The 15,638-nt window shown below is 42.3% G+C and overlaps 1 protein-coding gene across 1 annotated transcript; it reads right to left on the bottom strand.

Annotated features, from left to right (window-relative positions):
- Positions 1-11,007: 11,007 nt before the first annotated feature.
- LOC148098836 (uncharacterized) lies at positions 11,008-13,336 on the bottom strand. The gene is made up of 3 exons (XM_087851437.1): positions 13,330-13,336; positions 12,110-13,201; positions 11,008-11,129 (listed from the first exon to the last, which is right to left on the bottom strand). The coding sequence occupies exons 1-3, from the start codon at positions 13,334-13,336 to the stop codon at positions 11,008-11,010; spliced, it is 1,221 nt and encodes a 406-aa protein (XP_087707563.1).
- Between the last annotated feature and the right edge of the window lie 2,302 nt (positions 13,337-15,638).

Genomic DNA, 15,638 nt, shown 5'->3' on the forward strand with positions numbered 1-15,638 from the left:
ACCGCTGGGATTGTTTTGTTGTTTTATATAAATTTTAAGTTACAACTAAATCTGCTGTAACCTTAAAAGTAACTAAGAGTAACACTGGTCCTAAAAAGTAACTTCAATTAATTTATTTTCTTCCCCCCCTAAGTAACTTGTTAAAACTATGGCCACTAAAAGTAATGTTTCACAACCAAATCTTGCAAATTGGTGCAGAGGTGAAGGGCTTGATCAGGCACATGCCATTCTAGTTCTTGGAGTGCCCGAAGAGGAGGCGATATCCATAGTAGAAGAAACACTAGAACAAGTAAAAACCTTTGGGCAAGGTAAGAGTAAGAGGAAAAATGTTTGATGCCAATAATCAAACCCTGACCATGTTATGTGAATGCCGTGAAGAAGTCGATCCTACCAAAGTTCCACCAGAGGTGATTTCTCTTAAAGAAGGAAGTAAATGGAAAATAGCTGTTGCAGAGCAAGAAACAAACTCCGATCTATTCACCGAGAAGCTGGACAGATTTCTACGTGATGAAGGGAAAACATTGGAGGATGTTAAAAGACTATGTGATCCTTGCACCTCATGGAACAGCAACCCTGAGTCAATCATTCGGGCGGTAGGTGATGTTTTGCAGTCCAAGCCAAATGAAAGCAATTTATACCAGCGTTTTAGAATCTCCTCTGGAGTCCACCCTACTCCACCTGGTGAAGACAATTTGGACAGCTGGTTAGAACAAGTAAAGTTCATGACTGATGAGTATGAGTGCTCAGATAAGGAGAAACGCAGAAGGATTGTTGAGAGTCTCAAAGGGCCTGCGCTGGAGATCATTCAAGCATGTCTAATCCCATGGCAAACCATATTGATTACATACAGGCACTGGAAAGTACCTTTGGAACCTCAGAATCCGGTGAGGAATTGTATCTCACATTCAGAGCTATGCATCAAAGACAAGGTGAGTGCTTGTCTAACTTCTTACTGAGACTGGAAAGAACACTGCATAAAGTAGTGCAAAAGGGAGGCCTACAAGTGGATGAAGCCAACAAAGCAAGGCTAGAGCAACTCATTAAAGGTGCTACTGAATCAGACTTCATGCTTCTTCAGCTAGGTCTAAGAGATAAGCGAGGTGATCCCCCAACATTTTTAAGCCTACTGAAAGAAATTCGAGATGAAGAGGAGCATGAAGCCGCAAGACAAAAACTCAGCTGTGCAGAGATAGCGGTAGTGAGAACAAAGTCAGCTCCATGAGAATACAGGCAGTTTATGATAAAATCCAAACTCAGTCCTTAAGGTCCCATGCAGCCGACGATCCCATAGGGCAAGTGAAATGGCAAGGTCCAGGGCCACTCACCATTGCTCCTGGGAAAAAAATGTTATGCCATGTGTAAAGTAGAGCAGAAAAGAACTAAACCCCAAGATGTTGTTTTGGTTGAAGCACCTGCCATGCCCCAACTCCCATCCGGTGTGTTGGTCCAGCCAGGTCATTCTATTACAGAATGAGTCAGAGAAACCTACCTTTATCCAAGTCAGCACAGTTATTGCCGAGATGCATGCAGTAGACGTAGTCACCGACCCTAAAGTTTTAGAGTCTGAAGCTAGTACCGTAGCTCCCGAACTCTTTGATTTTGGTGACTCTCCTGCCCCTACAGAGTGGAAGAAAAGACTACAGCAAGACAACAGACGTAATGTTTTCTCTCTAGATGAATGGGATGTGGGGTTAGCTAAAGACGTAGAACATAACATCCGCCTTAGCAACTCTACCCCCTTCAGAGAGCGTTCACGTCGTTTAGCTCCAGCTGATATTGATGATGTACGACAACATCTGCAGCAGTTGTTAGCTGCAGGCATTATTTAAGAGTCTCGTAGCCCATTCGCATCACCTATTGTTGTAGTGCGCAAAAAGAATGGCTCCATCAGAATCTGCATCGACTACAGAACTTTGAACAGTCGTACTATCCCCGACCAGTACACCATCCCTCGTATGCCTTAGATTGTCTTATAGGCAGCAAATGGTTCTCAGTCCTCGACCTTAGGAGTGGGTATTACCAAATTGCCATGTCCGAGCAAGATAAGGAAAAGACTGCATTTATCTGCCCCCTGGGGTTCTACCAATTTGAACGAATGCCACAAGGCATCACAGGAGCCCCAGCCACTTTTCAGCGGCTCATGGAGAAGGTAGTGGGTGATATGCACCTTCTCCAAGTCCTAGTGTACCTTCACGACATAATCGTCTTTGGTAGAACACTCAAAGTGCATGAGCAACGTCTCCTCAAAGTCTTAGATCGCCTTGAGGAGTTTAGTCTGAAAGTGTCGCTTGACAAATGTCAGTTCTGTCAGTCCCAAGTCAAATATGTTGGTCATATTGTCTCAAAAGATGGTATAGCCACCGATCCAGAAAAAGTAGAGGTTGTCAGGAACTGGCCTGAGCCAACAGATCTGAAATCCCTTCGCTCATTCCTTGGTTTCTGTGGGTATTATCGCAGATTTATTGCAAATTATTCAAGCATAGTCCACCAATTAACAGAGCTTACCAAAGGTTTTCCACCTACTCAGAAAAACAGGCGAGCTCAAACCAAAGACCGAACCAAAACCTACCTCAATCCTTCTGAGCCATTCAAAGAGCGATGGGACCAGTCCGGTCAAGCTGCCTTCAGAAAAATCATTGAATGTCTGACCAATGCCCCTGTTTTGGCATTTGCAGACTCCACCAAACCTTATGTCCTACATGTGGATGCTAGCCTGAACGGTTTAGGTGCCGTGCTCAATCAAGAGTATCCTATCACATACATGCCGAAATAATATTTTGACCAACTTTTAGCATAAACCAGGCCATCTGCAGTTCAGGCAACAAAATGTCAAACAAAAGGTGCACAATCAAGGTCCAGTAAACACTCTAAAGCAGGGGTGGCAAACTCAAATACACAGTGGGCCAAAATTCAAAACTGGAACAAAGTCGCGGGCTAACATTAATATTTATTGAAAAAAAAATCTTCCTCTAGATATAAGAATGAATCTTTTCTTATGGACTCAAACAAGTTTTGCTGAAAAACTGAATATGGAACAAGCAAAGGTTAATACTAAACAATATATATATATATTAGCTGTATAATACCAGTAAGCCAGCTCTAATAGTAATTTGGTATGGCTTCGCGGGCCAAATGTAATTAGGCTGCGGGCCAAATTTGGCCCACGGGCCAGAGTTTGACACCTATGCTCTAAAGGATGGAAAGACAGTCAGCAAATGCCACAATCAAAAGTCTCAAATTATGACCAAAGTGACTTAAAAAAAAATTTGTTTCATTTTTTTTTCTAAACTAGCTAGTAACACCAGAAATCTCATACTGATTTTCTTCAGAATTTTTTAGAACTGTTTAAATCAAGATGTATTGATGGGATGCAACACGGTTTTTAAAACTGAAGTTTCTTTGTTTCTTTGCAGGGAAAGTGATCTTCCCTCTCAGTCCGTATTTAAGGTTAGTTCATAAGTAGGAACTCTAATTTCTTCCAGCACAAGACGATGATGCTTGTTCACTAATAACATCATAATGTCTTCTGTGTCTGCATGAGAAAATGAAGAGTTACTTCACTTTGTTAGACAATAAATTATTTTTTAAACAGCACCAATTTCTAGCACATAATAAAGAAACTTCATCATGTCCTGGGTCATACATTTTCAGTTGTAACAACAAGTTAATTTCTTAATGCCAGATTATTCAAAGGTAATGTGTACTGAGTATACAAGCATACTTCTAATTTAGGTAATTGAAGTATATTTTTATGCTACTACCTAAAAACATGAGTAAATAATACTATGATACCAAATACTAATCCCAATACTAATACCATCTGGATAACACTTACAAATGATTGTACTATATGCTAATTTAGATTTTTATATAATCAAAAGCCAATTTTAAGTTTTGTGATTTTTAAAGACATAGGATGCAAGCAGAAGTTAAATTAGTAAAATTTCATAGAGAAAATGTATAAACTTATCTCACACACTCTTTCTTTGAATGTATCTCCAAGACCAGGAAGAAGCCATAAGTAGTCTCTCAAAGGTATTCTTTGCTGCTCTGATGTTCTGCATCAAATCAAAACTGAAGAACCTGTTTGTTTGGCCAAAATGCGCTGAGTGCCTCAGTCTAGTGAAGTCAGAATGCAAGTACTGACACACACAGTGAACAAGAATATAGGCATCCAGCAAAGCGAGGTACAGTACAAAGCAGCAGCTGAAGTGGAAGTGACCTCAGCACACTGTGGGGTCAAGTAGTTGCCCTGCACTTCATTCACTAAAGAGAGGTTCAGAATGTGATTTAAACAGCTAAAGTAAACATTCTGAATACTCAGAATTACTACAGAACCGTAACAGTAACACTCAGAATGATGTGGATACTTCTGTCTGAACTCTGAAAATAAATCGACGTCCAAGTTGGTGGTGTAGCATTAAAGAAATAAGATTATTTTTTACATGTTTACAGGAAAAAGCTAATGCATGTGATATTTCAGACTCCAAATATTTATAAATTAAATGCTTACACGTATTTTTATTTTACTAAACACTAAAGAAATACTTTTGAAGTATACAAAAATGTCAAGAAATTAGAATAAGTTGAAAGAAAAATATAAAGACTACTGAGTTATACAGTTATCAGTCAAAGCAACAGTATTAACAAGAAAAACATCAGAGATGTCCACATTTCAATACATGATATTTATGCTATATTAGTCCTTAAATTAATACTTCAGATTACACAACTTTCTCTTAAAATTATACTAAGCTAAAGTAAAACTAACTCTGGAGAAAGCAAAGAAAATACAAAGAGACCAACTTCAAAAATGGGAAGCGCCACCACAAAAAGAAGAAAGTTATATTTTTGTATATGAAAAAATGGGAAAATAAAAACACATTTTAAACTTAAATGATAACTACAAGCAGTTACCAACAGATTTTTAATTTTTTAAATTTTCTTTTATTTATTCATTTATTTATTTAAATGAACTGTTTTGGTGGGCTTTTGTGTTTGTGTCATTGTGTTAGTACTGTCAGCCAGTGTCCCCGTAGGTAACCTGCGCAGCACAGCCTCTAGTTCATGGGCTGAAGATAGTTCTCAGTTAGCAGTGTGTTAGCAGACTGCTGGGTGCTATTGATAACACATCTACCAGTGTCCAAAGTATGTGGTACAACCAGCCTGTGGGGTATCAGTGCTTGTGCTTATTGGTCAGTCAGCCCCAGAGAAGAGACAAGTTTTACAAAGTGATGAAATAAAACTGTTAAAAATAATGAAAGGTTCCACTGTCTATGCTTTTCATCATTTTTTTCCATCTTTGATCTTTTCTTTGCTCTTTTCTCGTTCTTAGTCATCTCTAAAATAGGTGAAGTGTGTCTCTCCTACTTACTTACCACTTACTACAGGACACTGACCCAAGTGTGGTTGTCAGTTAAGAAACAGAGAAAATCTTTGATTGTAACTCAGCTTACATTATATTTAATTTTTAGTCATTTGATTGTCATATCAATTGATAACAGTTAACATTAGTTAACTTGAGTCTTATATTTGTCTTAAATGTTCCCCCCAATACATAAAGAGTCTTCATTATTTACACTCTTTCTCATTACTATTCATTTTAATTAATTCATTTTATTAATTTTAATTCTTTTTCTTTACCTTTAAAGTGTAGCACTTCTGACGACAGTAATGTTTCCAAAGCAAAAGACAAAATAGAGGACATACTGTCTTTTTACCTCTACAATGCCTTTACAGGGTGCAAAGTTCCAGGAGAAAGCATAACTACTTTATTTCATTTCAACATACTTTAGTCAAATAGACTGAATAATCTTAAAAAATATGTGAAAAGTGCAAGCCTAAATTATGTTTAGATGAACAATATAAATTTGCAATGTAGGATGGACGTGAAGTGAATTTGCAAAGCAACCTCTGAATTGCCATTATTGTCATGTAAGAGTATCCTTCTGTTCGGATTTGTCATATGTTAGCACCTGCACCAGGTGGTCTGCCCTTCATGTCTACAGATCACAGGTGTGAGAACTTTGCTCTGCTCTCATTATGAAACCAAATTCAATTATGTAATAAGAGGCCTCAGCTCCTATGAAGTTGAATAGAATTGATCTTGATAAGGAGCAGAGACCCGTGAAATCTGCAGGGTCTGTGACCCACAGACCAAATAATAAGAAATACTGAGAAGATAGATGAGGCTGCCATGATGAGCAGAGACCTGGTGTGTGTGCGTCTGAGTGTTAGTGTGTATGTGTCTCCACAGTTCAAAACGTGGTATCATATACAATCTGCACTTTTGTTAGTGGATTGTCCGTGTACGTGTGGATGATTTCTAATTCATATTTGTGTCTGAAAGACAGCGCTTAACAAAGTACGAATAAGTTAACAGACAGGTGTACACCCACAGGGACTGATGTCATTCAGATAAACTGAGTAACTAATGAACTGATTCTCCCCTGCCAGCCAAAGCTGCACACTTGTCCAAAGCACTGTACTTTCATGTCAGTTTGCTATTTCACAAGGGGCGGTCAACTTACTGGGCCACTCACAATCTATCCTTGCTATGGATGAAAAATTACTGTGACAAAAACTCCTGCATATAGACAGCTCTGCTGATCTTAATTGCATGAACCATGTTTTCAAAATTAAAACTGTAATCATCTCAGACTTTTTGAAATACTTTATGATGTACTATGTAATATAAACTGATAACAACGCCTTTAACAGTGTTGTGTATGCTCCTCAAATAAAGAAAAAAAATGCAGAAGTTTCATATCATCATTTCATCTGGTGATCATTTTGTGAACATAGGATAAGAAAAATCTTCATTAGTGTGGACTGACTGTAGAGCACATGTCTTGACTGTAATGACTGTAAAGAAACAGAAGTGGGTGCATAAGTTTGAATTTATTTTGGATTTACTCTAATCCACAAAGAGTCAAGTACATTCACCTACACTCCCACTGATATGTTGTCATGTGTGTTAAAGCCCCCCACCATTACTACTGTTGTTGCCAAACAGCTAAGTCTTTGTCTTGTCTGACCATAAAACTTTTCTGCAAAAAGGTGTGTTGGCTTGTCCGTGTGGCAAACTGAAAATTTCAGCTTGAAAATCTCAATTTTGGAGCAGGGGCTTCTTTTTTTGGTCAATATCTCAATTTATGAAGATGTAAAACTTACTTCACTGTGATGACACATCCAAATAACTTGTACTTATAATTGTTTGATTGACTGAATTGAGGATCTTGGAATCTGCAGTTGTTTCGAAATGGCTCCAAGAGACCTGCATAAATCTATAATTCACCTTCTTCACTGAGTTGCTTGGATTTCTCCATTGTTCTAAGTGTTGGTAAAAGTAATGAGTTCTGTCAAACAAATCTTTTTCATGGTGGCAAAGAGAAACTGCCAAGTTTTGTTAAGTTAATAAGCCCTGACAACAACTGGCAGGTGAAGATTAAGTTAATAGGTCTTAGCCTCATTAAGTTGAAAAAACAGTGCCACTTGAATACATGTATATATTATTCATATATACTTTTTTTTAAAATCAAAGTCTTTATTGAAAAAGGTTTTTGTACAATCACAAACAACAAATTAAACATACAAGCAGTAGAGCATACTGCTTAAAAAAACTGAAACCCCACCCACCCAGCCAAAATTAAAGGAAAGAGAGGGGGAAAAAAAGAAGAAAAGGAAAAAAAGAAAGGGAAGGGGGGGGGGGGGGGGGTCAAGTTAGGCAGGATGTCAAAAAACATTGACATTTACATTTACAGATATAAATGCACACAATTGTACAGAGGCAGATATTGTCAGATATTATCTTTCCATTTGTCAATAAATGTCGGAAATGGTTGCCAGGTAGTGTAGAAGCTGGACGTGGATCCTTTGAGGGAGCATCTCATCTTTTCCAGTTTAAGATACTGCATAATGTCTTTGATCCATTGTGAACATTAAGGTAGAGATGAGTCTTTCCAATGTAACAACACATCTCCTAGCTAACAGAGTGCAAAAGGCTATGGTTTTCAGCTTATGTTTGTTCAGATGCCTCTCCTGCGGGACGGTACCGAATAGACCAGAAAAGGGACATGGATCAAATGGCTCTCCTAAAATTTTTGACAAAGTAGAGAAAACCAATTGCCAAAACTGATGAAGCATTGGACATGTCCAAAACATATGTAGAAGGGTGGCTGGAGCCTGCTTACATTTATCACAGGTAGGATCCAGATCTGATCTAAATCTGGACAGTTTAGTCTTTGACCAGTGTAGTCGATGTACAATTTTAAACTGAATAACAGTACGACATTGACAAATTGAAGATGAATAGAACCTTCTAATTCAACCAGTCTTCTCCTGAAATTTCAACATTTAAATCTTTTTCCCACTTTAATTTTAGATGATTGAGAGTGGTTGAGCTGTGTTGGATTACTTTATTATAGATGTTACCAATAATTAGTTTCTGATCAAATGCAACTTTAAAAATATCATCTAGCAGAGAGACCGGTGGACGAGAAGGGACGCAATCAGTATGTGAGGATACAAAGTTTCGTAGTTGTAAGTATCTAAAAAAGTTAGATTTGGGTATGGAGAACCTGTTTACCAGCTGCTCAAAAGAGGCAAATTTGTTGCTTATGTAAAGGTCTTGCATTGACAGAATACCATTTTTACACCAGATGTGAAAGCCCCCAACGGATAAGGAGAGGGCAAACATATGGTTTCTAATAACTGGTGCAAAGAGAGAAAGACTATGTAGCCTGCAATTTTTCCTAAACTGATTTCAAATACAAATTGAGTTTAACTGGATTAGAAGTATAGTGAGAGACTGGCCTGACTGAAGGGATCTCAATGCACAGCAGTGCTCGCAGAGACACCTGTCCACAGGATGAGCTCTCCAGGAGAAGCCAGCTTGGAACCACCAGATGATCAGTGCCACGCATCCAGGGGAGCAGTACCCTGATATTGGCTGACCAATAATAAAACAGAAGGTTAGGCAGAGCCAGTCCACCCTGTAGGCATGGTCTTTGCAGGATGCTCTTTCTCATACATGGGTTCTTCTTGTTCCAAATGAATGATGATATTAACTTGTCTAGAGAGCTGAAGAAATGTTTGGTCAGATATATAGGGAGGTTTTGGAATAGATAAAGGTGCCTTGGCAACAGGTTCATTTTAATTATATTAATCCTCCCAAAGAGGGAAAGGGATAATAAGTTCCAGCAGTGGATGTCCTTTTTCAGACTCTCCAACATTGGCAGGTAGTTTATTTTATAAAGATCTTTGTAACAGCTGGAGATCCAGATTCTGAGGTATTTAAAGTTTTATTATTTATTTTGAATGGTATTAGATTAGATGGGATATTTTTTGCAGCTGCATTGATTGGGATGAATTCACTTTTCTGAGGATTTATTTTGTAGCCAGACATTGAACCAAATCTTTGCAGAGTGCTTAGTAGTTTCGAGGCGTTTAGGGTGGGGTCAGTTATAAAAAGCAATAGATCGTCTACGTAAAGTGAAACTTTGTATTCTTGGCCTCCTCTGACGACTCCTGTGATACTGGTATCTTGCCGTATGGCTGATACTAAGGGCTCTATAGCAGTGACAAACAAAAGTGGAGATAGGGAGCAGCCCTGCCTAGTGCCCATATGGAGTTTAAAATAAGAAGAGATTGTATTATTAGTACGCACAGCTGCCATTGGTGAATTGTAGAATTATGAATCTGGGGCCCAAACCCAATTTACTCAAACTATAACTAAACTGGAGGTAGCCCCACTCCACCCGGTCGAAGGTCTTCTCAGCATCAAGCGACAGTAGGGCTTCAGGTGTATCAGTTGAGGGAGGGTCATAAATTATACTTAAGACGCGTCTAATGTTGAAGAAAGAGTGTCTGCCCTTGATGAAGCCGGTTTGGCCTGTGGAGATGATTGTTGGTAACACGACCTCTAAGCGCTGTGATAAATTTTTTGCGAGAACCTTTGCATCGGTGTTTAGCAGTGAAATCGGCCAGTATGAGCTACATTGGAGAGGGTCTTTGTTCTTTTTCAGAATGAATGAAATAACCGCTCCTCGCATAGTTGGAGGGAGAGTGCCAGTTGAATAGGACACTGAAAAGACTCACAGCAGAAGTGGTGCAAGTCCGTTAGAAAACGTTTTAAAAAATTCAGATGGGAAACCATCTGGTCCAGGGGACTTGCCACTTTGCATTCCACCAATCGTCATCATGACCTCCTGGATAGAGAGGTCCCTTTCGAGTTCGGTAACCAGTTGAGGGTCAACTGTGGTTATACTGAGGTGATTAAGAAGGTTGCCCATAGCAGACTCATCTTGGCTATTTCTAGCTGCAAAATATCATCTAATAGCTGTTTCAAGTGCTCAGTGTCAGCTTTTTTTCTTGCTGCTGAGAATGAGATAATTTGGCCCTGAAGATAGGCTTTAAGTGACTCCCATATAACTGAAAAAGACATCCCAGGGGTCTGGTTTCATTCAAGAAAGTCTCTAATCTCAGATTTTATTAAATTCTTAAATGCTTTGTGAGAGAGTAAAAGATGATGAAACCTCCAGGGGCGGTATATGCAATTGGCACCAGGGATGTGCATTCTCATCACTAGGGAAGCATGGTTTGAAATAACAATAGATTGATAATCTCAAGTTTCAACCAGTGCAAGAGTACGTTTATCAATAAAAAAGTAATCTATCCGAGAGAATGTTTTGTGCACAGGAGAGTAGTAGGAGTATACCCTTGATGAAGGGTTATGAAAACGCCAAATGTCAACAATTCCGTGGTATGTCAACAATTCTGTGTTAATGAACCTGCAGGCACAGCTCCTTTCAGCATGGCCGGAGGAGAGGTGTACTGGCAGTCGCGTGACACACACAGATCAGACACTTATTTCTGTGTTGCAGATGTGCAGTAAGAAGCCGAAAACCCAGTACTGTCTCCTGCCTCTTACTTTCACGCCAGAACACAACGCAATGACGGGCGTAACACTTGAACGGGTTACATTGGTGCCGTGACCCTTTGGATTCATCAAGCATTGACGTCATCTCGATCACCGTGGGTGTCAAGGAGTGCAGTGTGGCAGGCAGGAGTAGGACCCAAAATGCAGGCGCTCAGACTCAAGGTGTTAACTTTATTAACAGCTTTATTGGCTGGCAGGAAAAAACATACAAACTAAACTGGGAAACAACAAACTAAAACTCACAGGGAGACACAGGGAAATCCACACAGCAAGAGAGACGACGCGACACTGACTCAGAGAAACACAGGGTTTAAATACACTGGGAACGAGGGGAATGAGACACAGAAGGAGAGCACAGCTGGGAGAAATCAGAACTGACGAGACAAGGGAGCAAAGTAGGATACACTCACATGAGACACAGACCTTCAAAGTAAAACAGGAAGACGCAAACTAGACTAGGGGAGACAGAGCAACTAAGAAACACAGACAACACCAACAACAAAGAGACACAGAGGGCAGCTACTAAATACTCAGAACTAAACAGAATACAAGAAAACCAAAGACACTACACTAAAGAATAAGCTGGGACAACAAAGAGAACTAAGAACATAATACAAAGGGGCGGGCGGCGGGGGCCCAGGACGGAGGGCTTGGAACAGAAAACAAAAACACAGGTCAGTTCAGGGGGCCGGCCGTGAAGACGGCAACAACAGAGAAACTGTTTGGGGGGCCGACCCGGAGGTTGCCGGCACAAGAGTTCATAAGGCAAACGGTTGGGGGGCCGACCAGGTGGGTGGCACAGGTGACAGAGCTGGTGTGGAGGCCGGCCGTGCGGAAGGCAATGGCGGCGACTCAGGTGAAAGGGATCCGGGGGCCGGCCGTGCGGAAGGCAACGGCAGCGACTCAGGCGAAAGGGATCCGGGGGCCGACCGTGCGGAAGGCAACGGCGGCGACTCAGGCGAAGGCGGTCTGGGGGCCGCCCACGACGGCGATGACGTCCGGCTAGAGGCCCAGAAACTGGCCGACGATGCAGAGGTGCTGGACGTACTTTGGACAAAGGCTCGGAGGCCGGACCAGGCGTGGAGGAAGCAGAAGCTGATGCTGATGCTGCAGGTGGCATGGATGTTGAGGTTGCAGGCGGTGGAGCCGGTGGTGGCTGAACGGTCTCACCAGAACCGTCAGCAGACATGAGGATGTGCTGGCTGGGTCTGCCCGGAGCCCCAGCTGAAGAGGCAAGAGGCTGGACGGGCCCCTCGGGCTGAACTGGCGTCTGTAGTAACGGTGGTGGTAGTGAGAGTGGAGTAGGTGGTGGAGTTGATGACTTCACAGGGGAATGGACTAGGGGTGACTGCACAGGAAACTGAACTAGAGGTAGTAGTGACGGTTGTGGTGCTGGTGGTTGAGTGGATGACAGTGCTAAGGGAGGCTGCACTGGGGAATTGGCTGAATTAGCTGCGGGTCGGGCGGCTAATGGCTCAGCTACAGAGTGCCTTAATGGCAGGGCTATAGGTTGAATGACTGACTGAGTAGCAGCCTGAATGGCTGAGTGTAGTGATGGTTGTGGTGGAAGAGAAACGGGTGGTAGTGTGGATGATGGAGCTAAGGGCAACTGAGTGGCAGACCAAACGGAGGGAGACTGAAGTGCTACGGGGAACTGAACCGGTGGCGATGCAGGAGACTGAGCTCGGAACTGAATAGGCACATGAGCAAAGGACTGAACGGGTAATCGAGCTATGGACTGCACAAGTGGCCAAACTAAGGGTTGAATCGAACAATGAATAGCAGACTGGGCTAAAGGCAACGTAGGAGGCTGGAGTGATAGCTGAGGTGGAAATGGAGCTAGTGGCGGAGTAAACAACTGTGCTAGCGGGGACACAGGAGACGGAGACTGAGCTTCAGGAGGCTGGGCAGCTAAGTGAGCTTCAGGAGGCTGGGCAGCTAAGTGAGCTTCAGGAGGCTGGGCAGCTAAGTGAGCTTCAGGAGGCTGGGCAGCTAAGTGAGCTTCAGGAGGCCGGGCAGCTAAGTGAGCTTCAGGAGGCTGGGCAGCTAAGTGAAAACAAACGGCTCCGGAATAAACAGTCCCAAATCCAGGAAACTCTTGAGTATTGTCTCTTTCCTTTACCACAGCTGGTAACTCAGGGGACTCGGGGTCCGGCTGTGGCGATGGACGTCGGCGGCGTGATCGCCGCTTCTTTTTTGATGATGGCTCCGACGGGCCAAGCAGCTCCACGTCCGGCCCTTCAGGCAGGTGAGCAGTAGCAGCTGGGGGATGAAGGTGTAGCTCATTTAGGATTAAATCCTGTTCGAGCGGGTGGAGCGCACTGAGTAGCCAAGGAAGACCAGAGATTAAACGCTGTAGTCTAGTTTCCACAGCACGGCGAAATTCCCACCCCTCATGTTCAAGCCAGAGATGCAGGAGTCTTTCCACGGAGTAAATTATGTCGAGACACAGTTCTTCTGGTGGGTTGAGTGCTGCTGGGTCCAAGTCTGGTCGCGTCGTTCTGTCAAGGAGTGCAGTGTGGCAGGCAGGAGTAGGACCCAAAATGCAGGCGCTCAGACTCAAGGTGTTAACTCAAAGTCACAGCTTTATTGGCTGGCAGGAAAAAACATACAAACTAAACTGGGAAACAACAAACTAAAACACACAGGGAGATCCACACAGCAAGAGGGACGACGCGACACTGACTCAGAGAAACACAGGGTTTAAATACACTGGGAAGTAACGAGGGGAATGAGACACAGAAGGAGAGCACAGCTGGGAGAAATCAGAAGTGACGAGACAAGGGAGCAAAGTAGGATACACTCACATGAGACACAGACCTTCAAAGTAAAACAGGAAGACGCAAACTAGACTAGGGGAGACAGAGCAACTAAGAAACACAGACAACACCAACAACAAAGAGACACAGAGGGCAGCTACTAAATACTCAGAGAACTAAACAGAATACAAGAAAACCAAACTAAGACACTATACTAAAGAATAAGCTGGGACAACAAAGAGAACTAAGAACATAATACAAAAAACTCAGAGGCACAAGAAACTCAAAACACTGGGTCACTGACCCAGGACCGTGACAGTGGGGAGCTCTTCGCAATTGCCCTTGTTCCAAGTTGGTTGCTTTTCCTAACTTGTGTGGGACTTTTTGAATGAGCTTGGACATTTAATCTGCTCATTTCTCATCCTGAATAACATTAAGTGTTAGTTACGAATACTGTGTTTGCTTTTGTACAGTTGCACTATTTGGAATCTTGTTTCTTGTGATTGTGCTTTATTCATCATTATGGAGTCAGCATCTGGTTCAGAGGCAACTGGTGTTCCTGATGGGGAGGTTTCCTCTAATGTTGGTTTGGGGCGAGGGTGGTTTCTTGGGGATGGGGTTCAGACACCTAAAGTTGGTGTGTCATTTTCTCCCAAGTTTTGTTCTACTCGTCTCCAGGTCCCCCCCGTGACATTCAGACCCCGCTGACAGCTGCCAATGCTGAGTTGAGTACACTCATCTCAGATTTGGCCAATCAGATTGGTCAGTCCATTGTAGCCCAGCTGCAAGGTGATAAGGGGACCAGTATGTCTACTGAAGCCTCTAAGGCTGAGCAGGGACCTCCTCAGCTAAACTTGTCTGGGGTGAAACTTGTCTTGCAATCAGACGTCAAGGAGCCGCCAGTTTTCAGGGGTGACGGCAGTGATAAATTCTCCATTCATGAATGGGTTGAAATGATGGAAATGTACTTTGTAAAACGCAACACACCAACAGATCAGCGATCACGTGACATATTGGCTAGGTTGATGGGGAAGGCTAAGGATGTAGTGAAGGTCAACCTACGTCACAACCCCTCACTTGACCGTGTCCAGGTTCCTGAATTGATCTTTGACATTCTGAAACAGCAATTTAGTGTATTGACTTACTCTTCTATGCCTATGGCTGACTTCTATAACACCAAACCATTTCAACGTGAGGGAGTGATGGAATATTGGATAAGGCTAAACAATGCTATTGACGTTGCTGACGAGTGCTTGCGTAGGCAGGGGCGTAATGTTGAGGATCCGGGGCGTGAGGTCTCGATGATGTTCATCAAGTATTGCCCTGACCCCATCCTCTACCAATAAGGATGGCCACCCCTCTCGTATTAGAGTTAAAGTTGGAATGGAATGTTTGGCCAACCCAACCAGTCTTCAGTCTGTTGGTCTGGCATACAAAGGTGAGTCTCCTGCAGAAAAGATATGTCAGCCTTGAGATTTTTGAGATGTGTAAGAACATTTTTGCGCTTAACAGGGTGATTCATAGACTTAACGTTCCAGCTTACAAAGTTGCTGCATAACCAGTACGCTTCGCCTGTTTGTTGACAGCACCCATAGAGTTATCTAATCAGAGAGCATCATTATGCATGTATATGCACCCCCAGACTCCAAAAGGAGAAAAAAAAGAAGAAGAAGAAAGAGAGAGAAGAAAAAAAATATTCTGGCAGTGTCCCAAACCCTGTCACCATGTAGAACCCGGTGACCCTGAAACCCCATCAGAACAAGACCACACATTGGAATGCTGGCATTGGGGAAACACTAGGACCAAGAGAAAACAAAAAACAAGAAACAAAACTGGTAACCACCTGGCTATCACTCAGAATGAAATAGCATAGCACCTTAATAAACACCTTAAATAGTGCAAACGTCATTTATCCAGCCTTAACATTATGTGATATTAAC

Source organism: Neolamprologus brichardi, chromosome 14 (assembly GCF_056152115.1).
Source record: "Neolamprologus brichardi isolate AB-2024 chromosome 14, ASM5615211v1, whole genome shotgun sequence".
Taxonomy (NCBI): Eukaryota; Metazoa; Chordata; class Actinopteri; order Cichliformes; family Cichlidae; genus Neolamprologus; species Neolamprologus brichardi.